The 27164-nt window shown below is 50.8% G+C and overlaps 13 protein-coding genes across 13 annotated transcripts; 6 read left to right on the plus strand and 7 right to left on the minus strand.

The window, feature by feature from the left end:
- Positions 1–1322: 1322 nt before the first annotated feature.
- BDV14DRAFT_203180 (uncharacterized protein) lies at positions 1323–3116 on the plus strand (the record flags this gene model as incomplete). The annotated part of the gene is made up of 5 exons (XM_073774227.1): positions 1323–1412; positions 1472–1787; positions 1837–2510; positions 2557–2688; positions 2736–3116. 5 exons carry the CDS (start codon positions 1323–1325, stop codon positions 3114–3116), a joined length of 1593 nt encoding a protein of 530 aa, XP_073624990.1.
- A 73-nt stretch (positions 3117–3189) lies between these two features.
- BDV14DRAFT_191851 (TauD/TfdA family dioxygenase) lies at positions 3190–4430 on the minus strand (the record flags this gene model as incomplete). Its single annotated transcript, XM_073771548.1, has 2 exons — positions 3190–3328; positions 3397–4430. The coding sequence occupies 2 exons, from the start codon at positions 4428–4430 to the stop codon at positions 3190–3192; spliced, it is 1173 nt and encodes a 390-aa protein (XP_073624991.1).
- Positions 4431–4835: 405 nt separating this feature from the next.
- Positions 4836–6023, plus strand: BDV14DRAFT_203182 (FAD-dependent oxidoreductase; the record flags this gene model as incomplete). Its single annotated transcript, XM_073774228.1, has 2 exons — positions 4836–5133; positions 5182–6023. The coding sequence occupies 2 exons, from the start codon at positions 4836–4838 to the stop codon at positions 6021–6023; spliced, it is 1140 nt and encodes a 379-aa protein (XP_073624992.1).
- Positions 6024–6362: 339 nt separating this feature from the next.
- BDV14DRAFT_179170 (pyridoxal phosphate-dependent transferase) lies at positions 6363–7693 on the plus strand. The gene has a single exon (XM_073769705.1). The coding sequence runs from the start codon at positions 6469–6471 to the stop codon at positions 7582–7584; it is 1116 nt and encodes a 371-aa protein (XP_073624993.1). The 5' UTR covers positions 6363–6468; the 3' UTR covers positions 7585–7693.
- A 299-nt stretch (positions 7694–7992) lies between these two features.
- BDV14DRAFT_203184 (Alpha/Beta hydrolase protein) lies at positions 7993–9708 on the plus strand (the record flags this gene model as incomplete). Its single annotated transcript, XM_073774229.1, has 8 exons — positions 7993–8236; positions 8433–8631; positions 8699–8743; positions 8819–8897; positions 8958–9038; positions 9136–9417; positions 9474–9604; positions 9678–9708. 8 exons carry the CDS (start codon positions 7993–7995, stop codon positions 9706–9708), a joined length of 1092 nt encoding a protein of 363 aa, XP_073624994.1.
- Positions 9709–10418: 710 nt separating this feature from the next.
- On the plus strand, positions 10419–11618 carry BDV14DRAFT_210764 (zinc-dependent alcohol dehydrogenase family protein; the record flags this gene model as incomplete). Its single annotated transcript, XM_073775962.1, has 4 exons — positions 10419–10835; positions 10905–10986; positions 11042–11393; positions 11444–11618. 4 exons carry the CDS (start codon positions 10419–10421, stop codon positions 11616–11618), a joined length of 1026 nt encoding a protein of 341 aa, XP_073624995.1.
- A 241-nt stretch (positions 11619–11859) lies between these two features.
- On the minus strand, positions 11860–12622 carry BDV14DRAFT_179171 (uncharacterized protein). The gene has a single exon (XM_073769706.1). It carries the CDS (start codon positions 12479–12481, stop codon positions 12107–12109), a length of 375 nt encoding a protein of 124 aa, XP_073624996.1. The 5' UTR covers positions 12482–12622; the 3' UTR covers positions 11860–12106.
- A 1936-nt stretch (positions 12623–14558) lies between these two features.
- Positions 14559–16029, minus strand: BDV14DRAFT_191853 (uncharacterized protein; the record flags this gene model as incomplete). The annotated part of the gene is made up of 2 exons (XM_073771549.1): positions 14559–15931; positions 16011–16029. 2 exons carry the CDS (start codon positions 16027–16029, stop codon positions 14559–14561), a joined length of 1392 nt encoding a protein of 463 aa, XP_073624997.1.
- Positions 16030–16479: 450 nt separating this feature from the next.
- BDV14DRAFT_210765 (major facilitator superfamily domain-containing protein) lies at positions 16480–18457 on the minus strand (the record flags this gene model as incomplete). The annotated part of the gene is made up of 8 exons (XM_073775963.1): positions 16480–16790; positions 16858–17101; positions 17159–17216; positions 17293–17559; positions 17618–17793; positions 17859–17925; positions 17992–18178; positions 18259–18457. 8 exons carry the CDS (start codon positions 18455–18457, stop codon positions 16480–16482), a joined length of 1509 nt encoding a protein of 502 aa, XP_073624998.1.
- A 485-nt stretch (positions 18458–18942) lies between these two features.
- On the plus strand, positions 18943–20943 carry BDV14DRAFT_191855 (amidase signature domain-containing protein; the record flags this gene model as incomplete). Its single annotated transcript, XM_073771550.1, has 7 exons — positions 18943–19206; positions 19266–19388; positions 19443–20091; positions 20145–20194; positions 20253–20423; positions 20461–20755; positions 20822–20943. 7 exons carry the CDS (start codon positions 18943–18945, stop codon positions 20941–20943), a joined length of 1674 nt encoding a protein of 557 aa, XP_073624999.1.
- Positions 20944–21023: 80 nt separating this feature from the next.
- On the minus strand, positions 21024–22908 carry BDV14DRAFT_203190 (fungal specific transcription factor domain-containing protein; the record flags this gene model as incomplete). Its single annotated transcript, XM_073774230.1, has 6 exons — positions 21024–21457; positions 21516–21758; positions 21812–21931; positions 21988–22132; positions 22178–22541; positions 22595–22908. The coding sequence occupies 6 exons, from the start codon at positions 22906–22908 to the stop codon at positions 21024–21026; spliced, it is 1620 nt and encodes a 539-aa protein (XP_073625000.1).
- Positions 22909–23811: 903 nt separating this feature from the next.
- BDV14DRAFT_179177 (uncharacterized protein) lies at positions 23812–24199 on the minus strand. The gene has a single exon (XM_073769707.1). The coding sequence runs from the start codon at positions 24187–24189 to the stop codon at positions 24019–24021; it is 171 nt and encodes a 56-aa protein (XP_073625001.1). The 5' UTR covers positions 24190–24199; the 3' UTR covers positions 23812–24018.
- A 611-nt stretch (positions 24200–24810) lies between these two features.
- On the minus strand, positions 24811–27100 carry BDV14DRAFT_179179 (S-adenosyl-L-methionine-dependent methyltransferase). The gene is made up of 4 exons (XM_073769708.1): positions 26774–27100; positions 25595–26718; positions 25435–25543; positions 24811–25378 (listed from the first exon to the last, which is right to left on the minus strand). The coding sequence occupies exons 1-4, from the start codon at positions 26888–26890 to the stop codon at positions 25193–25195; spliced, it is 1536 nt and encodes a 511-aa protein (XP_073625002.1). The 5' UTR covers positions 26891–27100; the 3' UTR covers positions 24811–25192.
- Between the last annotated feature and the right edge of the window lie 64 nt (positions 27101–27164).

Below are 27164 nucleotides of genomic sequence, written 5' to 3' on the forward strand. Positions count from 1 at the left end.
TGCCTAGATCCGAGATAGGGCGAGGTTCAGCGAGCAGTAATCGAGATAACAATCCATCACGATACAATGTGCCACGAACTGAGTTTGATGAAGGCAAAGGCTGAGTGAATGTGTTGAGAAGGTCAGGCCGTGAGACGCAAATGTGAAGCCCCTGGAATGGAGTCGCCGATCGAGGGAAGATGTGAGCTTCGGTGGCTGTTGCCATCTTTCGCGGAACAGGACGACGCTGAAGGGTCCTCAGGAGGTCTGCTGTCAAAGAAGGAGGCGGGACAAGATGAGGTGAAAGTGAGAAGAGATTTCGGCAACTCGTGACTTGAGGACCTTGGTGTCCCCGACTGCCTCCTTTGCTTCCCCCGTCATCAAGAACCCTCCTCGACAACATGGCAACCACAATACCTTACCCTACCGTCCTTGCCTACTTAGCACGCATTTCACCTTACCGAGTGCGTCCCTGACAAGGAACCTCGACTACAGGAGAGAAATGAGAAGGTAGTGGGTGGATGGACCCGGATTCGGCCCACGTCTAAGAGAACTACCCAACAACACCATTCGTCTCTCTCTGCCCGTGAGCGGCCACTGATCACTATCTGCCAATCTATAGAAGCAGAGCCTGTCTTTATTTGATGCTACAAAGCTTCCTTGTCGGAAGAACTATGTTGATGCTCTAGAACGGACTGTTTGCGGCGTTTCGCGCGACCCCCTCATAAACCAGCCACGAAACCAGCGGGCGCCGGAAGACCACTGTCGACCCAGATACCCATCAGTTAGTGGCGCTCGATGGATGGATACTACTGGGAAACGGAATGGGGACTGCTCAACCCAGGCAGTACTTACTCCGACCGTCGCTTGCGTCGCCAGCTGGCCATACCCAGGCGTCAACCAGGAACCGAGCACCGTTGATGACCTAGAAAACATCTCAGCAATCACACAATAAACATTTCTAGATCAGAGGAAGATATCAATCCTAGTGGAATCATATTTGGATAATCGCCAGGAAATCGGCGTAAAATCGCGGGGTCGATCCTGCTATTGGACCCGCGGTGGAAGGCCGGCACCAGCTGATCCCTTGGACCCTGACAACTCATTGACCGCTGGTTTGAAATCGAACCTTGCAGACTAGCTGCTGACATATTCATTGCTCACCTGGTAAATCAACGGTCAGTAGACAGATCGTGGACTCAGGCCTCTAAAGCGATGACGCTAAACGAGCACTTGCATCGCGCGATCCTTCATGCGGCATAGCAAATGCAAACAATCACGTTGTCGCGTCCAGTCCCTTTTTCTTCCCCATCTCCATTTTTCGCGAAATCAGGCGACGCACAATGTTTCACTTCAACCGCGATCAAGCAATTAGAGAAATTGAATGGAGTCGTCGAAAGATCTATCATCTCGAGGCTTGGAATTATCCTGGGGTCAGTCAAGCGTAGTGGATCACAGTCGCGACCCGTTCTTGGCTAATCTGGATCTCTAGGTAAACGAGGTGGTTCCATGGAACTTGCGGACTGGCTTCATAGACGAACATGATCTGGTACCGTGGCTAAATCAGACTGGCCAATTTACTGCACCGAAACCGTCAACAACAGTCGGGAGACCGCAAGGCGGAATCCGGCTCCTAGCATGCAGTTACACTTTGTTCAAAAGAGCCTCTGTTGGTATGTCTCATGAGGCATTTGAGATGGTAGAGTCCACATTCCGACTTCATCCTGCGACACTTCCAGCTCTACAGGTGGCCGCGGGCACGTTCTCTCGACACTTCCACCACGGAACGCATGAAAGCACTAAGCTATGTGGGTGATGACTCGAATCGGTAGTAGTTTTGGCTGCTAACTAGACCAGCAATAATACTCAAGGCACCGCAAAAATACGAAATCGGAAACCATATGCTCTCTCTGACGCACGACTTCACCTCTGGCTGGACAACGGCTTTACTGGCTGGCGAGTGCATTGTAACCAGTGCACTTCATGTCGAAAACATGGTCCCGCTTCCCCTCGCACCATTATCGCCATGTGTGATAATCAAGGCTTATCTCATGTCAACGCCGGCACTTTGGGCGGACCCCCTCACCCTGCCATGCATCATTCTCACGAACCATCTAAGACGTCTTCAGAAATTCTGCACAGACGATCTCACGCCATGTGTGATGGGGATTGAACAACAGCTTGGAGTAACCCGCGTTGGGCGCCGAAATTCAGAAGGTTTGTCTCGTATTCCCATCGGTGACAGGGCCAGTGCCGGACAGCCAGTGGAAAGACTTCGAGCCGAGTACCTTACGGTTGACATCAATACCGAGCTCACCCGAGCGCGATTCACATCCCATAACCCCAAATGGAACTACGAAGCGTCAGACCTACTTCTGCGGGTCGCCCGAGAGACCAGGAGAATCACTGAGCAGCCTGGCTGGTCAAGCAATGAGCTTTTGGATATCTTGGAGCACAATATTACCCTCGCAAAATCCATTGAGGACCATGTGCTCGGACTTCAAAAGCGATTAGAATTACAGCTAAACGTCGTATGTACTCGGAAGTGCTGGTTGAATGACCGCTAATTTTGGCCAGTTGTACAGCTTCATGGCTCAGACAGACAATCGTCTCAGCGCACGCCTGGCCGCGACTGCCGGAAGAGACAGCACATCGATGAAAATTCTCGCCTTCATTACGACCATTTTTCTGCCCGGAAGCTTCGTCGCAGTAGGTCAAAATGTTGATCCGCAAAACCGGTTTACTAATTTAAATAGACCCTCTTCTCCATGGAAATGTTCACTTGGAAAGCGCCAGGATCGAATGAAGACGGCGCATCAGTCTCTCCGTCATTCTGGATCTACTGGGCTGTCGCAGCGCCACTCACCGCTGTGACACTCAGCGGATGGGCATTATGGTGGAGCTTTGAAAAGAACCGATACAATGAGCATCTAGAGGACTCCGTTCGTGCATCCGGTGAGGTCAAGCCGCCGTCATGGTGGCAGAGGCTATTGCGGCGGCCAGGAACGAACCCCGTGGGATCAGAAGATAATACGAATGTTATATCCATTCCGGACAAGGACCATGGGCGACGACGCTCTGTTCAGAGTCAGCCTCAGGGCGGGCGCCCGATACGCAGACTGAGCAGGTCGCGATAGCGGAGCATATAACTTCCTGCAATTATGCCGCTGACGAGAATTCTCAACTGCTGACCTGAAGTCACAGCAACTGTTATAATGCATACTGTGCCCCTCCCACAACCGGCGCAGCAGGAAATACCTGACACTCCTCTTTCCCCTTCATACCACCATAAACTCCTTCCCAGACCCCCTTCAGCGGCCCTGGAACCTCCCATCCAAGCTCTTCGTCTCTCAATCAAAGCCTGAGCAAATGTCGCAATCATCAAAAATCAAGGTAAAGAAACACTGGCAAACATACCGATTTCCAAGCTCATCTCGGAATGCCCCCCGGCCATGCACAAGCGCCAGATTATTGATGAACTGCATATTGCCCTTTTTCAAATCCATCGTCAAATCGTTGCTTCTCGCCGTGAAATGCAGCGCGTCGAGTGCTTCGGCCTGAGCTTCGCTTAAGGGCGGCATATACTCGGATCGTTTATACCCCGCGTAACCGGTGAAACTACGCCGGGAAAACTGGAGGATGCGCTCGGGCGCTTTGGGCGTAGCGGGCGTATAATATAGCAGGGCCCGAAGATAGTAAGGCGTTGACGACCGCTTGAACCCATCAATAGCCCACTCACTCGCCAACGTACGAATCAGGTCTGGTCGCGAAGCCGCAAGTTCATTGTATATTTTCCCTGTGCTAGCAAGACAACTCTCGCCTCCCTCTGCTCCTTCACCAATCATTAGCAGCCCGACGATATCGCCGGTATCAGTGTGGAAACCTTGCGCGTCTGCCGTGAACGCTGGCGAACCGATAGCGGGACGGCCTACGACGGCATTCAAGTCAACGACATGAGAGAGCACTACGTCCGCTTGTTGCCCGTTATACTGCGAGTCCTGGCGCCCGCGGAGAGAACCGATATAGCTCGATATTCCGGTGTATAGCAGGACTGTTTCGTTCGCCGTGTATTTGTCGATCGGCAGGCCGCGAATCACAAAGAAACCCCGTCCAGAGTGCAATTCCTTAGAAAGACGTCGGAGCGCTGGGCCAACTGCTGGGAGTGGGAATGTAGCTTGCGAAATACAGCCTTTGGAGAGGTTCAGACTCTGGAAGTGACGCAGTGCGTGGGTGACTTCTTCAATGTCAGAGGTGGAGAGGTAATACGTCCAGCTTGACGGATCGGAGAAGTCCTTTCCTGACCATACGAGCGGGGAGTGCAGTTGTTCTGGTAAACCATTTGGTAGCGACGTCGGGATGTCTTCTTCCGCCTGGCGGCGTTTGGCGCGAAGCCGGTATTCGTCATAGTCTGGGACATAGGATATTCGGGATGCGGAAATTGCAGGAGTCATTTTTGATCGCCTATTGTTTTGAGGAGTTTGATGGGTGCAGATTAAATGCTGAAAGCACCTGTTGGGTTGAATGAAAGATATACTGTGTACATCAGGACTGGGATAGCAGATTGCGTGGCGCTCTACCACCTGCGTCACGACTTATATCATACCATGGCTAAGGGTTGCATATTGCAGGACACTACGCGTAAGCACCTGCGTCATGGCGAGATGGTAAGTCAAGGATCAGAGTTTGTTCCATAGATTGACATGTAGTGGGCAGGGACCGCCTAGGCACCTGGCAGGATTCAGGAGCGAGAACCCCCATCAACAACCAAAGTGCTCTATTTGAACACAGGTTCGTGCTCGCGATTCAATCCTACTCGGCTCCCTACTTGAGCAACAAGATTCATCCCATACAACATCATGTCCCTCTGTCCAGATCAGTCGAAGAACCTCCTCGCCGCAGACCTCTCGGCAGCCCCGAATCCTCTTCACACCCCTACGCAGGACTCACCGCGCATCCTCATCATCGGAGCCGGGGTGACGGGCCTAGCAACAGCCTGGCTTGCCCTTGACTGCGGGTACAATGCAACCATGCTCTCTAGCGAATGGGCCAGTTTCGGGCAGGGCCCGCGCCTTCCATCACAGATCGCCGGTGCGCTCTGGGAAATTCCACCAGCTGGATGCGGGCCTCAGGCCGTGCAGGGCAAGTTAGCGATGTGTCAGAGATAGGCACTTCAAAGTCTGGATATCTATCGGGCTCTCGCAGGGAATGAAAGTTTGCGGGAGGCGTTCGGTGTGCAGATGCGAACTTTTACGTCGTTTCATACGAATAGTATTGACGACGATGAGGTTAAGACGCGGACGATGGAGTTGTTGAAGCGGACTTTTGGACATGTTGAGAGGGGGGATCATTTATTTGCAAAGTATGGGGTTAATCGGGCCTCGCATGGTGGGTTGCAGGAGGCGTATGAACATGAGGCTCCGATTATTGATACGGATGTTGCCATGGCCTTTTTGACAGATCTGGTGCGGAGGAAGGGTGCGGAATTGGTAACGGATACTGTTTATGGCAACATTCTCGACCAGGAATCGGAGTTGTTGAAGACATATAGTGCAGACGCTATTGTCAACGCAACAGGTGTCTGGGCTCGCGACATCGCACCCGACACCAAGGTCTACTGCCTGCGCGGTGGCCTCCTTCGAATAACTAACGATGGAATGGATTTTCCAAAGATCAATAATGCAATGATCGTGTCTTCTGAAACAAAGTTTGACGGTAACTTCCAGGATAGGTGGGAGTTGGACCTTACCCCGGATTCCGAGGAGCTACTTGAGATGAGAAGGCGCTGCGAAGATTTACTACCTTGTTTGAGACATGCAAAGGTTGACCCTGCCTATTCCTTGGCTCAAGGCAGGAGGCCGATGAGGCAGTCGCATGTAAGGGTTGAGCGGGAAGAGGGAAGTCGGATTGTGCATTCTTATGGACATGGAGGTGCCGGGTGGTCACTTGCCTTTGGCTCAGCAAGAGAGACTCTACGTTTGGTGGGTGGAATATTGTCCGAGAATAACCTCCGAATGTTGAAGCCTGTCCTTAGAAGCAGGTATTAGTATTTAGGTACCTACTCTATACCCATGGAATCAGGTGTGCTTATGACCTACCCCACCATCAACCTCCAACAGTCTCCAATTCTTTTCTTCACCACAATCAGGTCTTCATTGATCGACCTAGCTTCCCTTCTTTCATAAACCACAAGCGATCATCAATTGTCATCTCGATGGCGGCTGCACAAGCATTCAGCCACCTTCGCGCCGCCACCAAGCGGTACGAGGCCAGGTGCCCCGAATCAAAGAGACTGCATCAGCGGGCAACAGCCTACCTCCCAGGCGGAAATACGCGATCAATCCTCCACGCATCTCCCTTTCCAGTATCCATGACTAAGGGGGAGGGGAATAAGTTGTTAGATGTCGATGGGCATGAGTACGTTACCACCTACGTCCAACTGCTCCCTCTCATGGTCATCTAATATGGATATCTTACAGGTATCTCGATTTCATGGGGGACATGACCGCCGGTCTATATGGCCATTCGCACCCTGTTATAGCAGAAACCATCATGTCGACAGTAACTGAGATCGGAATGAGTATTGGAGCGACCACTACCGCAGAGGCGCGTCTCGCCGAGGCCCTGTGCGACCGCTTCGCGTCGATCGAGCAAGTCCGGTTCTGCAACTCAGGGACAGAAGCAAATCTTTATGCTCTCAGTGTTGCACGGCACGTCACTGGGCGATCCAAAGTTATCGTTTTTGAGGGCGCATACCACGGTGGTCTACTGTCGTTTGCACACGGAGTAGCGCCGAATAATGTGGACAAGGACGACTGGATTATCGCGCAGTATAACGATCCCGACGGAGTTAAAAGATTGATTTCAGACAAGAAGGATTTTCTAGCAGCTGTGATAGTAGAGGGCATGCAAGGGGCTGGTGGTTGCATCCCAGGAACGCTCGAGTTCCTATACGCCATTCAAACCGCCGCGAAAGAGAACGGAGTCCTCTTCATTCTAGACGAAGTCATAACGTCCCGTTTGGCGCCAGGTGGAATTCAATGGTCTCTGGGCCTCTCTCCCGATCTAACTACCTTGGGGAAATGGATTGGCGGCGGTCTGGCAATTGGGGCATTTGGTGGCAGACGCGATCTCATGGCCATTTACGACCCTCGGACTTCGAATATACACCATTCCGGAACGTTCAACAATAATTCGCTTGCCATAAATGTGGGACATAAGGCCATTACGACCGTGTATACTGCGGAGGCGTGCATTGCGCTCAATGAGCTAGGTGAGGAATTGCGGTCTGAGCTGCAGGAGCTATTTTCGGGGACGAAAATGGTTGTCCACGTTACTGGAATTGGCGCCGTAATGAACGTTCATTTCCTACCAGCGAGACCGCAAACTAAGATCGGGAGTATACGCGATTTGAGTATAGAATCGGACAGCGTAGAGGCCGCCCTCCGCGACCTGTTCTGGTTCTACCTCCTCGAGCGCGGGATCTGGATCGCTCGTCGCGGCATGATTAGTTTGATTCTCGGGACGACAGAGCTCGAAATAGCGCATCTAAAGGCGGTTATAATCGACTTTATCGATGAATACAGGGGTCTCCTTGTCGCAATGTGATAGGGCCCGCAGACAGTTCCGAAGACCCGGATCACGTCGTCTGAATGTCAATACCTGCAATTGAATTCACAGCGCTGCCATACTCGGATTTGGGATTGAGATGTCAACCAATATGTCTTACTAGATTATGCAAGCTATCGATAATGCTAGATATAATGGTATCTACTGTGTACGTTCTATGTAATTGATTGACATCGCTCGAGCCGAACCCTCGGATGTGCCATGGCGTCACGTACGGCGATCTTCAATGCCCACTGGGATTTCAAAGGCTGAATGGGATGCGCTTAGCCGGAGAAAGTGTGTGGGGTATGGACCATAGCCACCGTAGGTAGCATCACATATAAGCCCTCGGCTCCTCCAAATTCTCCAAGCACCTAATGCTATACCCAACCATCCTACGTCGCCCAAATGCCACCCCGTACCCTTCTACACCTCCTAGCCCTAACAAGCACAGCAATCGCGATACCGCCCCCCCTCCAAATCCAAACAACCAGCGGCCTTGTGCACGAAATCTACAACGACACGTCTCAAACCGTCCGCGCCTTCCTGGGTATCCCCTACGCCGAAGCCCCCATAAACGACCTGCATTTCGCACCACCAGTCGCGAAAACACCTAGCGATGAAAGTCAATCTATTGACGTATCCAAATTCGGTTCACGCTGTCCGCAGACATTTTCGTAATAATGACAGTATATGGAGTGTTTTGCCTTATGATCCGTGAAATACGGACGATATAAGTGAGGATTGTCTGTCTGTTATGTCTGTCTGTTAATGTTTGGGCACCGGCGGCGGCGACAGACGACAAGGCAGCCTCTCAGCATGAGAATGGCCTAAAGGCTGTGTTGCAGGGAATGAGCTTGGTCATGGCACCACCGGTGGTCTCAATACCGTGAGTAAGGGGGTTGACGTCCATGAGAACAAGGCCGTCAGTATCCTCCTCACCGAAAAGAACACCACCCTGAACAGCGGGACCGAAAGCGACAGCCTCGTCAGGGTTGATACCCTTGCTGGCCTTCTTGCCGTGCAAGGACTCCTCGAGAATGGACTGTTCTTATGTTCGTGCATGGGGCGCGTATACCCAGGGCGCGGGCAGCGTGGGGTTTTATGATGGCAGTGGAATTGTGAAGGAACATGGGGATGTACTTGTTGTGACTTTTAAGTATGTCCTCTTTTTCTTCGTTATCTATAACAAGCGGGTATTTTGGAGGGAAGGTACTGATGAGCTGGGCGACAGCTACCGCCTGAATGTCTTTGGGTTCCCGAATGCTCATGGGCTCGAGTTGGAGGATCAGAATGTTGGGTTTCTCGACCAGGTAAGTGGCGCTTGATGCCCACGGCTGACTGCGGTAACTGTTGCTAATTCTCAATTATAGAGACTAGAAATTGAATGGATGCACCGCAACATAGCCAACTTTGGTGGTGATCCAGACCGGATTCTTCTATTCGGACAGTCTGTAGGGGCTGGATCCATTGACAACTATTCCATGCAGTACGTCCTACCAGCCCTGAACTGCCATCCAATACTCTCCGGCTCTTCTAACACCCCTCTAGTATCGTGAGAACCCCCTCGTAAGCGCAATAGCCCTCCTTTCAGGCTCAAACCTCATCTTCCCAACCTTCGACTCGGTCCACAGTAACTGGAACAACGTTGCTACTGCGCTGGGTTGTGGAACCGGCGAAGTCTCATTGCCCTGTATGAGAGCGATTCCGTGGGAGGATATCGTCGACAAGATGGGAAACAACCAATATGCACATGGGGAGGCGGTTCACGATAACAGCACGAGTTTCGAAGATTATGCTAAGCGGGCTAGAGGAGGTGAAGTGGCCCATATAGTACGGTGTCTCACAAGCCACATGGCAAGATTTGATATTGACTGACTGTACAGCAGCCAACACTCGCCGAGATAACTGCGCGCGAATTCTCTGCCATGATACCGCTGTCCTCGACATCGCCCAATGAGACGATGGTTACAGAGACGCTGTATACCCAGTTTAGCTGTCCTCTTTCGGATGCCCTTCGGTATGTTTAAGAAAGCCCCTGCATATACATTCCCAGTTGACGTTCGGCCAAAGCTAACCTGGCTTCAACTTAGACTTCGTATGGAGCAGGATATTCCAACGTAGCGATACATCTACCATGGGAATTTTACGAATCTTAGCCCTACTCCGCGGCTTGGGGCATACCATAGCTGTAAGAGACGATCCAGTGTTATCTATCCCAGGAGACTGCGTTGACGTCTTCTTGTTTTGATTCGCCGAGCTCTCAATGATCTTCGGGACCTTTAACCAAAGTACACTTCCTCCACCTTCCCCGCCAAACGAAGTTGCGGTTTGCAAGTACATCCAAACTATATTGACGTTGCAAACAACAGGTGCTCTGGTCGCATTCGCTACAGATCTCGAGAACGATCTTCTGAACTACGGATGTGCCTTCCTTACATGGTGAGGCTTGGGTCGCTCCTTCCCTGTATATATGGGCTTGGTCGCTCCTTCCATCTTCCGTAGCCGTGGCATTGCTCCTGCCATTTGAGGCGTTTTGATACTAGCAATAGAACTCAAGCAATCATTGACAATGATGTCCAGACAAAACTTGAACTTGTAGACCGTAGGGCGTGCTAAGTAAAATACGTGAAGAGAAGCATTTCTTGGCAATATGGACCCCAATGGATATCCTCAAAAGCGGCACATCGTCGGCACCGTGGATCACTGTGGATCACTTGATTTATCAGCTTCCGTTATGTCTCCGAGACCTGGATGACATTTATACCCTCACGCACTCTACATCTCAAGTCCGGAGCGTTGGCTTTCAATACAACCCAGGACATACCGAAATAATGGCCCTACCCACAACATACAAGTCCTACCGCCGCACTGCGGACGGCAAAGCAATGGAGCAAGTCGCCGAGACTCTCCCTGCCCTTGGTCCCAATGACGTCGCGATCCGTATCCACGCGGTCTCGTTGAACTACAGAGACATTGCGATGCTAGACAACAAGTACCCCATCCCTGTCCTGGACCGCGGCATCCCGACATCCGATTGCGCAGCAGAGATTGTGGGGCTTGGTGATGATGTTAAGGATTTTAAGATTGGAGATCATGTCACGCCGATCTGGGATCTGACGAATTTGACTGGGACCGAGGAGGAGCCTCCTAAGGCGCTGGGTGGTGATGTTGATGGGGTGTTGAGGGAGTATGCGGTGTTTGATCAGCGGGTTCTGGTGAAGTTGCCCGAGCATTTGTCTTGGGAGGAGGTATGTTTTCCTATATCGATTATTACGGGGCATTTTTTGGTAGTACGGAGCTTACTGATTTCTGGATAGGGTGCAACTGTGACCTGCGCAGGTACAACGGCATGGACGTCGCTTGAGTTCCCAAAGAAGATCCGCTCGGCATTGCTGCAAGGTAAGGTTACCTTTATATCCACTTCTGCCTGCGGAATAACTAATATAAAGTCAAGGAACCGGTGGCGTAAGCATGTTCGCCCTCCTCCTCTGCATTGCAGCAGGCGCCCAACCAATCATAACTTCATCCTTTGATGAAAAGCTCGCCGCAGCACGAGCTCTGCACCCAAGCGTGCAAACAATCAACTACAAGACTACAGAAAACTGGGACGAAGAGGTCCGCCGCCTTACAAACGGCCGCGGTGTTGATGTTGCGATCGAAAATGTTGGACCCAGCACGGCAGCCAAGAGTCTGAATTCTCTTGCTCAACGAGGCATGCTGTCTCTTGTCGGGTTCTTGGGCGGATTGAACATGGAAACATATCCGGATCTGTATACACCTGTTCTCGTGAGACGATTGAGGATGCAGTAAGTCTCATTTCCCATTGCCTGCATCTACTGTATGCTGACTATGACAGGGGTATAACGGTTGGATCCAAGATTGACGAACAGGCGCTATGTGACTTCCTTGACGAGAAGAAGGTCTCGCTCAAGCCATTGATTGACGGGACATTTTCATTCGACAAGGCCGCAGAGGCATTTGCTTATATGAAGTCAGCGAAGCATCAAGGGAAGATCGTCATTACGATCTAGAATACTCACCTACACCTGCATCATGGAGGTCTGAAAAGGATATTTAGCCCAACCCTAGCTATTCACCCTTCAGCTCCTTGGCCCTGCGTAACCGTCGTGATCATCATCATGTCGCACGGTGGGTTGAGTTAGGGCTCTATTGCCCGGCCTAGATCACTGCTTGAACTAGGATATAGCCAGGATAATTGAACCCCATTAGGACAGGCCATCAGAGGTCGTCTGAGAGATATGAAGCTGATATCCAAATAATAAGAAGCATACATTAAGGATAGTGGTGATTGGCAAGTCTAAGTACAAAATCAAATGGACCGCTTCCAACTCGGAACACAAATAGCACACGCAGCAGGCTCAAACAAAAGAAGTCAAGACAACAGAAGACATGAGCAAGGGAAGAGTGGCAGGGGCAAAATGATGAACGATTCAGGCTAAAAATCGGAGCATGGCCTGTTGCTATCTCTACCACCGATGCTCAAGATACCGTGTCAGATTCAGACACAGTTAATCTTCAAAGTACTCGGAACAACCCCCGTATCCTGAGGAAACCGCGCATAGTTCCTCTCCCCATTAACCTGAAGCACATCAACCCGTGCACCCGCAGCATTAGTTCCATGGACCTTGCAAAGAGCACCAGACACAACACCGCTGGTAATCATAACGCTGTCGACGTGGAACGGGTTGAAGAGCTGCGGGTAGTTTGCGGGGACGGAAACGTCGACGCCGTTGGTTGGAATGTTGGCGGCTTGCCCGCGCCCAGATTGTTCGTTTGTGAAGACCACTGTGCGGGTGGATTGGCGGGGGAGGAGGGAGGCTGCGCTGGCCGAGGTGGCGAGGAGGGCGAGGATGGAGGCGGCGGTGAATTTCATTTTGGTGGTTGGTGGAGTAGTGGGTTGTTTGAAGGAGTTGAGGCTTTCTGTGGATGGTTGTTTGCTTGGTTGCTTTGGATGTTTGGATTGTGCTGTTGAGGATGAAGGTTGATTTGGGTGGGATATCTAGGGCTTTTTATACCTTTTCCTAGTCATAGTGTCCAGGTTGATTTGGCACTGCCCTGCGCGGTGTTCGTGATCTATAGTTAGAGTTCCGATAATTCCGTGGAATATACTCTGAAGGATCAGAAACATATCAACTAGTGCTAGGGCCAGGGTAGCATCTGTGGGGAAATACCTTGCGAGTGGTTAGTGTTTGCATGTCTATATTTGGCCGATGTGATAGGATGCCTATTCTGCGTCTAGCTGAGTCTTGTCTGAATTAGGCCCCTCAAGAATACCAAGTAGTGCGATCAGCCGATCCACAGCCCAGATGGAAACTGGCTCCATGGTCTATGGGAGCCAGCGCGCTGGATGGTAAGCAGCTGTATGACGAGGCACTCATAGCGCTGTTCATGAACGTGCATAACGTTAGATCGACAGGCTCGTATCTCTCTGCCATGTCTTACATGATCTCGGCTCTCGGCTTGGTCTGGCTGTGTCTGGGGTGCCTTGTCCAGCTGGACTGGAGCCTCACCACGACCACGCGACGCTGCTGAGGTCGCACCGGGCAAATATCTCGATTTACGGCGTGCTTGTATTACAACAGTAGGCACCTATCTGTAATCTGTTTCAGATGTTCTTCGGAAAATGACTTTCGAGAAAGTACTTCCTCCAAACGATATCCAAGACATAACCCCACAAATACGAGCCCAGACCCCGGATACGAGAACCACCTCACCACAGTTGCCGAACCAGCACAAACCCCCACAAAAACCAGAACAAAGTACACACTAAACCTCTAGTTCATGGATAGCCCTCCTCAAAGTAGTACGATCGTCGTCATACCACGGGAAAATCCAACAACCCCAGATTCAGCCGCTTGGCTGACGCACGCCCAACACTCGGATATTACTGCCGCGCGATATAGTCTTACTCTAGGCATCCTTCGCGCCCAAATGTGTGTTAGGGCGTCTCATGGCTTGGGTCGGTCAGGTGGAAATTTGCGAGCGGCTGGAACATGACGATTGACAGAGGCTGAAGAGGCCTATTTCTGGAGTTGTGGAGGCGGAGTGCTCGTGTTGGGTTAGGGCTGTGTGGGTATTGGTGTCTTGTCTTCCTTCCCGCTAGGTGCGTTGGTGCAGGCTTGACAGGGTAATAGATGAACGGCCTATTCGGATCGCTAAATTGTACCTTTCTTCACCGGAATGTTGCATGGAACTCGGGGTACGAGATATTGATGTAACGATGCGAATCCAGCAGGCTGAGCGATCAAAACACCATTCGGGATATGCAAGAATGTCAAGACGAGGCGATCCGACTGCGCCCTGTGGCCGATCGAGTAACCAAGAATAGGCCGCCGAGTTGCAAGGAGCATAAGGCTGAAAATCCGGCCCCGAGTATGCACGAACATAACGTGAACGGCTAGCTAGCTGTACCAACAAACCAATAAAGACAGCCGCACTGCCGAAACCAATTGGACGATCTCGAACACGAGGAACATGAGATGCATAAGAACTCTTTACGTAAACTAGAGACATCCGTGACCATGGTCGTAAGATCCAATGCCTGGGGTCGTCTGGTCTTGTTTGCCTGTTTCAGTATACCTATCCCTTGCGTTACCATGCTGTCGAATTTGATCTTTCTATAGGTTAGGCCAATGCGATTTAGAGCGCTGTCTGAATGGATCAGGTGGACTACGTAGTAAGATTGAAGACCTGGTCATGATAGTGATTACCCCCGAGAGTTCGTTTCTGGTGCGTCATGTTCGGCAAGTGGTGCATTGTTTGCCTGTATAACATTTCAGTGATACCTATACCCAGGTCAAATGCTCCGCCAGGTATGAAATGTTCTTTATACAAATTGCAAATACCTAATGCAGACATGCCGCTTATAATAAAGTTCCACTCAAGAATTCCACCAAAAAAAAACCACCCCTCTATATCCAACGCGCTAACCTACGGACCAAGCCTAACTTCTACAACCCCATACTACCAACAACACTCCCCGTATAATTCCATAACGCACTCGAATAATCCGTGCAAAACGTATACCCCGTATAATACGTGCTCCTAACCCCCTGAAGTCCATAAAGCCTCTTATAAAACCCTTCCCTCACATCATCAACAGGAACCATCAACGTCTCAGGGCTATGCGACGCAAAGGCCGCAATCTCAGGTTCTTCGCCTTCACGCAATTTAAATGTCCCTGCTGAACTCATTCGCTTAATGTCGTCTATTATCATACTCCGTGCGTCGGATTCAGTGAGATTATCTTCGCCGACGATCTTGCTCATGAAGTACCCAGGGACACCGGAGTACTCGAGACTCCATTGGAAGGGCGTGGTCGGCAAGGCACCGGGCTGGTTCTTCGGGTTTGTGTTTAGGATGTTGAAGTTCTCTGGTAGAGAGGGGGCTTTCACAGCGGCAGCGTAGTAGTTCTTGTGAGTCCATTTGGAGAAGAGGGTTGATTCTTCGTCTGTGAGGTCGAAGCCAGCTAACTTAGATAGGACAGGAGGGAAGGCAATGAGGAGTTTCTTTGCCTTGATGAGTGTTTGGGATCCGGATTTGATGTTTTGAATTGTGACTTCTACGCCACTATTGTCGCGGGTTGTGCTGATTGCTGTGGAGTCGTAGAAGATGTTCAATTCGTCGATGTAGGTTGCTGCTTTGTTGAAGAGGACGTCTGTGCCGTTCTTCGGACGGATGTAGCCGCCTCCAAGGAGGGCGTCGATTTGAGGAATGCCGAAGTTCTGGATGACATAGAGAAGAGGCTGGTCGAGGATATTGCCAACGTTCTCGGCGAAGGTGAATATCAGGTCCATAGCCCCCTGAAGTGCATGCTTCTCAACGAATTCTCGGAATGGTCTAAGCAGGACTTCAGGGACCTCATCAGGGAGATAATACGCCCCGGTAGAGAGATAATCGAACTGCTCAATTGCACCCCGGTACAGCGTCGCCGCGAGAACAGTTGTCAATAGCTCACTACCAGGCAACGCACGCTCACCAGTGGTGAAATCCACATGCTGCGTGAGCAGTGACCCAGGTAAGAGAGCCTCGTACTCAATGTCCAGCTGCGCGAAAAAGTCCTTTGTCAGGTCATTGTTGAAGTACCCCTCTACGCCGTAGTTCACGTACTCTCCGTCAGGCAGATAGAGGGTTTCGGCATGGCCTCCGAGTCGGGATTTCTGTTCAACGAGCGCGACGCTCTGGCCTTGCGAGCGGAGTTGGACTGCGGCATATGTGCCTGTTGCACCTCCACCGAGAACCACCACGTCGCGGGTAATAGTGTCTTGCGCGGAGGCGTCATTTGTACTTGTGGCTGCGAGGACAGTGTTCAAGGTTGTTAGGGCTGCAATCCTAACCAGTGCTCCAAACTGAAGACGCATGATGACGGTGCGATGCAGTATTTCCCGATCCCTGAATCAGACCCAGGACCAGGGGCGCCATCGTTCATAAATCTTCAATCAGGATGCGCGACTTATCGAGCGAACCAAACTTCGGGGATGTTGAGCGGAGCCATAATTTTGGCACGACATGTTCATTTGTTGATAGTGGCCCGTTATGGAGCGGAGCGCTCGTGCTTGGCCTATCCACGGTAGTGATCATCAGGAGAATCGCATAGTTCGTGGAGCCAACCAGATAAAGAATTGGCACATTCTCCACCGTTCAGCTGTTTCTTCCGGAAGATGCACTTGCCAACAGGGATCGGATATGGTCTTTTACGCCGAGATGATGCTTGTCTTGTTTCATACCTGTCAAGTTGCACCTCTGTATCGGGGCACATAATATGAAAGCTAAGGAAGAAAGTTATAGGGGGTTCAAATATTTGATGATAACACTGTTCTGATATTCGACAGTTGGGTGTTGTAACTGTGACCTTGCAGGTGGAATGCAGGCTTAAATAGTGTACCGGAAGAGAGGACTCTCATCGCCCATATCCAGCAACTGCTCCTCAGTATATCTTCGGTAGACCTCCTCTAATAGCATGGCCTCCTTCTCCTTGTTAAGCTGTTTGAACTTGAAGCGGAGAAATATAGCGGCAGACAGCGAAAGGACAATAATCCCAAGCGAGGTACCGTACCCTGTCCAGTAGTGTGGCGCCTCCTTGGTGAGATATATATTCGTCCCGGCAACTCCACCCAGATTTCCCACTGAGATCATGAGCGCCATTCCTGCTGAGCGTTTCCAAGGGCCGGCGAGATTGTTGGCTGAATTAGACGTCGCTGTTAGTCCGTATACATAGCAGGGGCTTCGCCTCTTGCAGGAGTCACTTACCGGTCCAAGCGACTGTTCCGCAGACAATGCAATAAAGTCCCATCGCGACCAAAAACAGCATAAAGTATAATGCGCCCGGTGCATACCCGTCTTTTGGAATGGAAATCAGACCGATCAACCCAATCCCTCCAACCACGAGTGGCCAAATCACAAAGAGGGATCGATCTTTTGCCCTGTCTGAAAGATACGCAGCTATAAGGAGAGCGATCACTGCCGCGACATAGATAGGGATGGTCATGAGTTGCTAGACGAGAACTTCAACATGTGGTTCACATAGGATCCACGGCTTCGGAAGACTTACTGCGATGGCGGCGGTATATCCCAATTCTGCGACCACGGTTGGAAGAGCGTATATAAATCTTTAAAAAATATGAGTTAGTCAAGGGCCATTAAAGACTTTTAACCATATGCCAGAAAGCGCCACTGCTTACGTACCCATAAATAGGAATGGCTGATCCCCAGTATACCACGACAATCAACCAGACCTTGTAATCTCGTAATGCCGACCAGACGTATTTCCAGTTAAATTCCTGCCGCTCATTGAAGGTTCCGTGCGCGGTACCAGTGTCATGCTTCAACCGGTGGACAAGGATTGCTTTCTCGTCTTCGTTCAAGAACCGAGCGGACTCTGGACTATCGGGCAGGAGAAAGGGTGCAGCGACGCCAAGAATAACTGTCAAAATGCCTTCGAGGATAAATAACCTGGTGTATATATCAAAGTCCATTCAACAGAATACTCCATCAGGAAACGGATGCTTACCACCGCCACCCTGAGAGTCCTGCAACCCCATCCATGAGGTTGATCAGATATGCAAGTAGTCCAGATACCGCACCTGATAGAGCACCGGCCGAGTAAAATATACCGGCGCGTAGTTGTATCTCATGTCGACGATACCACATAGTAAGGAGGTAGCTCGCGGCGGGGAAGAAACCGGCCTATGAGGGCGATTGTTAGCAACGAATTGTGTATCATCAAAGGGTTGATTTCGCAGTTACAATACCTCGCAGATGGCTAGAAAGAACCTTGCGGCCATGAGACCCGAGAATCCTTCCACGATGCCTTGTAGTCTGCATTTCGTAGTAGTGTCAGTGGATGCTCGGGGACGAAGATATCTTTCGGGGAGGGGAGGTTACGTCGAGACAGTGCCCCAAGCAACAACCATAAGACCAATGTATCTTGATGGTCTCATGACCTTGAGAACTAGGTTCGAAGGTATTTCAAAGAGGGCATAGGGGATGAAAAAGATCGAATTGCATAGATTGTACTGTGTGCTCGAAAGGTGCAGATCCTCTTTGAGCCCGATGATTGCCGCGTTTCCCACTATAAAATCATGATTTCAGGTTCCGTGGGAGTCGCAGGTTTATTATATTGACTAGCGGATTTTACGAGATAAAACTCACTGTTTGAGCGATCGAGGTATGACATGAGGTAGAGTCCTGCAAGAACAGGTAGGAGGTACAGGTCGACCTTCCTGCGGATCCTACCCTCTTGCTCTGGTGTATAGGAAAGCAGGTCTTCAGAGTCGGCAATCTGAATGTCATCTAGCTTGGGAAGCTCGGAGGAGCCCTTCGGCTGTTCCTTCCCTTCCTGGGCTGCCATGGTTGTGATTGATGAGAAAGGTACAATGGCCGATGGGCAGTGAAGTAACGGCGACCACGGGAATAGAGATAAAAAGTTGACGGATGGACAGGGCAAAGGCAGTATTTCAGAAGCCCAGGATGGCATACCATATGCTTGAGTATCTCGTACTTCAAGGGTCAACGTCGAAGGATCCTTATCAGTCGCCCGACTCTCCACCGTCTCTGTACCGTTCCAAGACCGACTCCGCGCCGTCTCCGACGCCTCCGAAGGATTGAATAAGTTGGAGTAATTGGCTTCTATCCAGTGAGGATGCGATAAGATCTTGGTGGTCCTGCAAGCCCCTCTCCAACTCGCAGCCTATAGGGTGACAGCTCATCCGAGCGTCGGCAGTGGAGGGCATCTTCGACTATTTCAGTCTCGTGCACGTTGTTTCATCTTGGTAAGAACCACGCCTCTAGCCTCAAAGCTCTGTCACTATTGCGGTGTCAAGTACGAGAAACAGCATGAGTTGGCAAACGGCAGCGCAAGAGATCCGCGAGGCATTGGACAGCGCCATTCCAGAAAAATGGAAGCTGGCACCCGAGCATAAAGACGGTCTTCAAGATGCCATGGGAGTTCCAGAGTCGTGTGGTCTGTTAACGCAGGATCAGCTCTTTGTCACTGGGCTTGACGCGTCAAGGGTAGTCGAAGGCCTGGCGAGTGGGAAGCTGTCCTCGGCACAGGTCACCGACGCTTTCTGTGCCAGGGCTGCAATTGCCCATCAGTTGGTAGGAGTATTTTCCGTTGCCGAAAAACATCGCTTAACCATTCGCCTTCTTCTACACAGGTCAACTGCCTTACTGTCTTCTTCCCCGAAAAGGCACTCGAAAGAGCCAGAGAGCTAGACGAGCATCTGGAGAGAACGGGAAAGCCGGTTGGGCCTCTTCATGGTCTTCCAATCGCACTGAAAGTAGGGGTGCTAGATCAGCGTGGTGCTCAAGTATAGGGCTCACATATTTTATAGGATACCTACGATATTCCTGGCTACGCTACAACATGGGGCTACGCGGCAAACGCATCGCACAGAGCAGAACGTGAGTCGGCCACCGTTACGACTTTGCGCGAAGCAGGAGCAGTATTATTTTGCAAGACGACAATGCCTCAAGCCGGAATGCTTCTCGAAACGGTCAGCAACCTGTTTGGCCGGACTCTCAACCCACGCGACCTGGACTTTGGCGCCGGTGGCAGCTCAGGCGGAGACGGAGTTCTTGTAGCGCTGAGAGGTAGCCCAGTGACACCATCCACGGATATCGGGGGGTCGATTCGTGCACCGGCTGCATTCAATGGTCTCTATGGTATAAGACCCACTGCGGACCGTGTGCCAAAGAGGGGAATGAAGAGCGTTGAGAGCGGGCAACTGAACATTCGAGTTTCTTGTGGACCTGTTGCGCATAGTCTTGCTGATGTCAAGCTTCTAACTCGCGTTCTGATTGATTGGCCGCAGACCAGATATGATCCGACCTGCATCCCCGTCACTTGGAGAGAAGTTAGTATCACAGACAAGAAGCTCTCATTCGGCATCTGGGATTTTGATGGTGTTGTTATGCCCCATCCGCCTATATGCAGGGCCATGCGGGAGACTACAACACGGCTTCGAGCTGCTGGTCATGAAGGTTAATTTCACGTAATACCTAATTGAAGACTGTGCTAATCAGCTGTGTGGCAGTTATCGAATTCAAAATACCCTTCGATTGTTGGGAGGCTTCGCGGGTATACGTACGCTCACCTCCCTCGCCCATCCATCCTAATACTTGATCTGACTCATGTTCTTCAGATGGACACGTACTACCAATGTGGCAAACAGGATTGTCTGGACCTCCTAAATAAAGCCGGCGAGCCAATCATGCCAGCATATAAGAAGATGCTTGAAACGTGGAAAGTCCCTGATGGGCCTATTGATGCAAAGGCATTGCTCAAGGCAAGACTCCCTTCCATCATCTGGACCGTCCCCTCACTGACGCTATCTGCATTCTTGTCAATAGTTTATCCAAGCTCAGAGCAAATACAAAGAAGCTTTAGCAGATGCCTGGGAAGCGACCACCTCACAGGCCTCAACTGGACGACCGATCGACGGTCTCATATGTCCTGCCTCACCGATGGCCGGATACCCGCATGATTTCCTCCCATGGTGGGGATATACTACGCTTTTCAATCTTGTAGATTACCCTTCGACAATCTTGCCGATCAAGAACTTCAAGATTTCGGAGACAGATGATCCTATAGACACTGCCTACAACGCTCAGGACAACCAGTTCGATCGGGAGTGCCAGGAGGTTTGTAAGTATTCATACTCAATTCAACAAGAAGCGAACTCTAGTCACGCTGACAGTAATTTTCGAACAGATGACCCTGTACGCTGGTCAAACATGCCCGTCTGCTTACAGGTGGTGGGCCGGCCCTTTGACGATGAGGAGTTGATCGCGGTTACGGAGGTCGTGGACCAAGTAGTCAACAACCAAGGATGAATGATGAGTGCCGTACACAGTAAGAAAAATATAAATTACATTTGACCACTAGTAAACCCAATGGCAATATTGGACGCCTCTTATAAACCCGTATACCCGTCCATATCTATGGATGACTGGATCGACGCAGTAAAAGAATCAAAATCCAGGATGTATCCCGGGGAGCCAGGTAGAGACGGTAGCTCAAGCGGCACATCGCCATGCACTTCCTGGCCTTTTCTGATATTAGGTTCAATATCATGCGCTGTATCCTGATCATTGAGTTCGATGGTTGAGCTTGTCGCCGTAAGCTGGCTGCCACTGTTGAGATCACCACACCGCGTTGCCGATTCCTGGCGAGTGCCTACCTCGGCTGCATGTTCAGAAGCGAGATTTGCAAGATCTTGAAGGATCGTGGCGAATTGGGCATAGGGATAGTGTTCAAGGATATCGCCGACGGCCGTGAATGATGCTTGCAAATCGTTCCAGTCGACATGATCACGATGTATACGCCCTAGGCGATACGCGAGGCAAGCTTTACGAGTTTGCGTTAGCTCCTCTGACGCGTTCTTGGATTAGGCTCCTCGCCATACCTGTAAATGCTGGAAACAATGCTGAGTAGGTCGGTGCCCAGGGCAAGTGCCACTTATAGTCGTTGTCCGCGGCGATAATTTTGAGAATGTGAATGCTCGTGTTTAATGTTCCTTCTGCAATGTGCGAGAAGGTGCTGCACGCGTCGGGCTTGCTGAGTATCGCGCTGCATATGATGATGAAGGCGTAGTCTCGTTGCAGGCGGAGACTGCTTCTTTGGAACGACCTTTCAGCAAGTTCGTCCTCTGTAGATCGTTAGTATTGTGCGATATACCATGTCCTAAAGCCCTTAACCTACTCTCGAGCTCATCTTCCCACTTTGTGAACCAGGCAGCGAGGTCTTCTTTGAAGCTTATCATCATAGATTCAATGTTCCTGGCGTCAACCTTTTGGTCTCGAATAACCTGCAGATACGTTTCTGGGGGCTTGTCAAACAGCTGAAGATCCAATTTGGTTCCAAATCAATGCACTAACCTCGTAACTGCACAATCCGGAGACTCGAGGCGATCCGAAGATAATGGTTCCTCGGCAGTATTTCCTTAATTTGATCTTCGGATATATCGTCCTGAAAGCGGCCTCGAGGCTTGCGTGAGGTGCCACTAACAACTTCCAGTTTTACCTGATGTAAAATTAATGCTAGTCGAAGCTCTCCTGCGTCATATACTTTCTCGTCACCGCTCAGCTCTGCAGGGCTTCGGAGACGCTCGAAAAGACCAAGATCCTCGCCCATCTGGCACGCGTGGCACACAGCAAACCAGTTGATATCGGAATACGCGGCAAGTAGCAACATACCTCGGACGGTACCTAGCTCTGGTGACGATGAAAATAGACTTTTCTTTGCTAGGTATTTAGCCTCGCAAAGGCACCTCACACTCGCGGTGAGTGCTTCGGGCACTGATTCTCGTTCTGCGTTAGAACCCACGGCAAGGATGACGGCCAAAGAGAAGGGCGACTGTTGGCGAACAGCGTCAAAGCTGTCCGTTATCGGGTCGAATAGTGGAAGGAAGACATTTGCATTTGCCATGTATCTTACCAGGACTGTCAGCGACGGAAACTGCCTCATACTAGCGACATGACCTACAGTTGGAATAACCGCCTGGCATGAGGCTCACTCACCACACCACGTGAGACGACATCGTTGTAATCATGTCCCGTCCAGTTGCTCTGTCTCACTTCTTGGTTGACGCCCTTCACGCTTTCATTTGTCCTAGGTGAAGGCTGAGATCGATCAAGGCGCTGGGCACTCGCTATCGTCATGGAGTTGACAGCCGTTATAGGTGCCTCGAGAGCTAAGTGGTCAAGATCATCCGGCGAAGGGATATTCTCCGGTACCTTCGACTGACTTCCACACTGCAGATTGGCCGAAGTAAAGCTTTGGGGTGTTCCATGCTCCATTGCATCGAATGAACCCTCTCCTCGCATGCCGTCTACTACTCGTCGCAATCGTGCAAGTTCCTGCTCTAGCTGATCAATCCTGCGTTCGTCCAATTAGTCAATATTCACTTAAATTGCCCAGTGTCTTACCTTTCGACATTCGAACCCTTCGTATAATCAGTGGCCGGCGAAAGGAGGGTTTGGCGGCTGATGTCAGAACGCCCTATCTCCTCGAATACACAATCTCTCCCAGTCGATCGACAGCGTCGACAGGGTGGGTTTGGAGTGTTGATTATGCATCTTGTCTTTTGTAAGCGGCAGGTACGACAAGCCTTGAAGGTCCTCCTGCTGGCTGCTCTGTAGACAACAGCACGAGTTGGGAAGGAACTATCATGAGACATTATATAGGGAAGGTGCCACCAGGGCTAGGGGTAGCAATCCTTTTCCTAGATATATTCCCCATACACCCTGCGAGCTTTAATAAACGGCGGGGAAGTTGGCGTTGCCCTCGGCTGCTTATCTGGGGCTGTGGCGTCTGCCTAGGTACCTAAGCGACCCCAACTGATGGATCCCGCGATCCTTTGCCTATTTAGTCGGAATGCCCAGGTCCTTATCACAAAGTGTGATTTTAAAAAAACAAGTTAACATCTTGGGAGGCTTACTTTATATCACCAAAGACTCACTACATTACTTCTATGGGATAGATTGGGATCAACATTTAGTATAATTGTCAACCTCCGTCAACCCCTGGCGATAATCTGTCTCATATATCGCATGTCTATATACCCTTTCCCAGATAAAACAAAACAAAAGGATGATAGACCCTCTCCTCAACTGGCTACACAATGTTCGGTAGGTATATTCTATTTCACTCCTCATCCATCTCATCATCGAAAGATTCCGGGTTCGGTCTGGAGAGACGCGCCTTGCAGTACTCGCAGTAAGAGGTGTACCACCCTGCCTGCGCCCAGTCGAGAACAGCGGTAATTGTAGGGTTTGACCCATGCGATAGAAAGATATTGGGTGGCATGAGGTCAGAGTGTATGAACGCGACTGATGTTTCGTCGGGGTTTTCGATGTCGCAGAGGTCTTGAGATTGTTGAATGGCGTCTGGGCCGTGGAAGGGACCCATTAATTCTTCGTGACGGTTAGACACATGTCGTTCAGTGGGCTGTTGTGCATACCCCCTAGTAGAGGTTTTAGTAGAACTCTACGCGGCCTTAAAATTCGGTGTTGGTGTATCAACTTACCAATATAGAGCTCTGGTCCAGGATGTTCGATAGCCCTCCACGATTTGACCATCCCGTTAAGCTGGTCACAAACGTAACTCTACCCTTTGACTCCTCGTGCACCATCTTCTGAGTCTCTGCTTCTGCAACTGTTACGTCTCCGCCATACTTGACCATTAACCCGAGCTCCGGAAATGGCACAGGCGGGGATCGATTGAAGTTTGTTCCGCGGTCGTCGTCTGAGCCAGCATTTATGGCTCGCACTTCGGCTGGACTTGGGAAGGTTGACTCTAGATTCTTCTTAGACATGCTAGAGTCCCGTATGAGCTTCATTGGACTGCAAATTCTGCTGTCTGGTAGCGTTTGGCCTGCACTTCTCTGCAATGGCATCTTTAGTCCGGTCGAGGGCTGTATTGCACTGGATGGAGCGCGGAGGGTTAAGGGTTTGTGATCGCTTGAGGGATTCTGTGGCTATCCAAAGTACATAAATGTCTTGCTGACAAGGATGGTAGGGATATCTGCGGCAAGCGTGAAGGTTCCAGGTAGAAAAGCTTAAGCGCCGGGCACGGGGGAGAAGTGCGGAGGTTTAATGCTGGCGCGTCAGGCTGCGACGAAGTTGTCGGTACTGCCATTGGTTCTCAGGAGCCAGAGCTTCTTCACTACTCACTTGATTAATCAAGGAAAGTAGACCGAATTCAAGAGCAATAAAATCTCATTCATGATAGTAATCTTTCAAACTGTCTATTCTCGATCATCCAATCCCGTAATTTGCCTTATTTTTTCTCGGATATCTCTAGGACATCCCTGTTCGTACCCTTTAGTCTATCATATCGTGATACATAACCTCGTATCTCTCTTTCTCGTTCTTCAATCTCCATTCGCACCGCTAGCGATGATTACTTCCAGCACCACATCATCGCTCATCAGTAGGCTCAAGTGAAGTCCACATGACCTGTAATGGATGACCTCAACCCAGCAAAGCATCCTAACTTTACCAGACCTCACATTCTATACTCTTTCAATGGAACAAGATGGGCGTCTGAAATGTCTCGAAATCAGATCCCCTTTATCTCCATTTACTGAGGAAGACGGTTCTTCCCAGCAGCACGGCTAGCAGCAAGCGCACCAGCAAGACCAAACTGGGACGCGACGCCGTTGATGCGGTGCGTGGAGTTCAGGTTCTTGACGACGACCATCTGGTAGCAGGTGGCGGAGCCCTGGCGGGAGGCAATAACGGACCAAGCGAGGAAGAGTTCCCAGATCTAGGGCCACATTAGTATTGATTTAATGAGGGGTGATGGAAGTGAAGGTAACGTACTCTGTACCATCTAGGTCCGTACTTGGCGGTCACGGCTTCGACGTTGCCGACCCAGTTGCGGTACCAGCGCCAGAGGGTGCCGGAGTAGTGGACGCCGACGGTGTCAATTCTATTTCCATTAGTATTACGTGTGCTAAATAGAAATGGTAGAAAGACTCACCCCTTGACCTCAAAACCAGCAGCCTCAAGACACTTAACGTAGTACCAAAGAGGAGTAGAAGCGTCGGCACCACGGAAAATGTACTTGTTCAGGTAAAGACCCCAGATAAAGTCCTCATACTGCCAAGCCTGACGCAGACCAGAGAGCTGAACGTACATGGCGCCATCATCCTTGAGCATATCATAGCACTGGCGGAAGAAACCCGTAAGACGACGAATACCAACGTGCTCGCCCATCTCAAGCTGGGTGATCTTATCGAATTGCTGGCGGGGAATATCACGGTAGTCCATGCAGAGAATACGGGATTGCTCCTGAGAGATTCCAGCGAGCTTGAGCGCGTCGTTACCCCAGGCAGTCTGGTTCTCGGCGATGGTAACACCAGTGACTTTGGCGCCGTAGTTAAGAGAAGCAAAGCGGGCGAGGGTACCCCAGCCGCAGCCGATGTCGAGCATGGTTTCGCCGTCCTTGAGGCCGATCTTCTCGCAGACGACGGCCATCTTGTTGTCCTGCATTTCTTCGAGGGTTTCCTCGCGCTCAGGGTCGGAGATGACACCAGAGGTGTAGATCATGCGGGGACCAAGGAACCAGGCGTAGTGGTCGTTACCAGAGTCATAGTTGGGACGGATCTGCTCCTCGTCCTGGGCCTTGGTGTGGAAGAGGACGTCTACGAAGAAAGTGCCAACGATGAACTTGAACAGGTCCCAGGTGAAGGCGAAGCTAGCCCAGTCGTGGCGGTACTCAAGGACATCGAGGACATCACCCTTAAACTCGACGTTTCCGTCCAGGTACATTTCAGAGAAAGTCTGCATGGGGATCTTGTTCTTGCCGTGCCATTTGGCCTTGTCCTCTTCGCGCTTGAAGGTGATGTAGTGCTCGACCGGGCGGCCGGGAAGCTTGACCTTTTCATTGGTGCGCGGGCTGTACGTAGACGCGTAGGTCCAGAAAGCCACGAGAACGGGAAGAACAGAGACAAGGGCAAAGAAGATGAAGGTCTTGAAGCCGCCGCCGAAGAACCAGGTCAGAAGTCCAGGGACACCGACCAGGACAGCTCCGAGGACATAGTTGGAAAAGCTCTCATTTCCAGGGCCGTCAGCCGCCAATGGCGGGTTGTTGATGGCAGGAAACTATTGTCATCAGTATACCAATTCAATTGAGTTTAAATGATAGGAGAGAAGTTACATTGGTGGTGGGAATTCCGCAGTCCTCGCCAGTCTCGAATTGGGAGGGCTTGGCAGGGGGAGTCTTGATCCAGTCAATGTCGCTGGTCAGCTCGACGTCCTTGCCTTTTGCAGCCATTGTCAATAGTCAATTGACAAGTGGACGTTGGTGGTGGAAGAATTGAAGAAGGGGAGGTGTTTTGGTGTTTTCAACGGTTGTTAAGAGAAGTGAAATCTGGACTCTTCGTCTACACCGCTGATCGCCCGTGCACGTGCCCGCGGGTCCCGAGTCAAACACAGAACGCGTCCCAGAGTTGAAGCTATTCAGCCATCATAGTCTTGTTTCAACAGTGTTACACGTGTGAAACAGGTGGGACGATTTTACTATTGAAACCAAATAACTGGTCACATTA

The sequence above is a fragment of the Aspergillus stella-maris genome, assembly GCF_047715825.1.
Source record: "Aspergillus stella-maris strain CBS 113639 unplaced genomic scaffold BDV14scaffold_56, whole genome shotgun sequence".
Taxonomy (NCBI): Eukaryota; Fungi; Ascomycota; class Eurotiomycetes; order Eurotiales; family Aspergillaceae; genus Aspergillus; species Aspergillus stella-maris.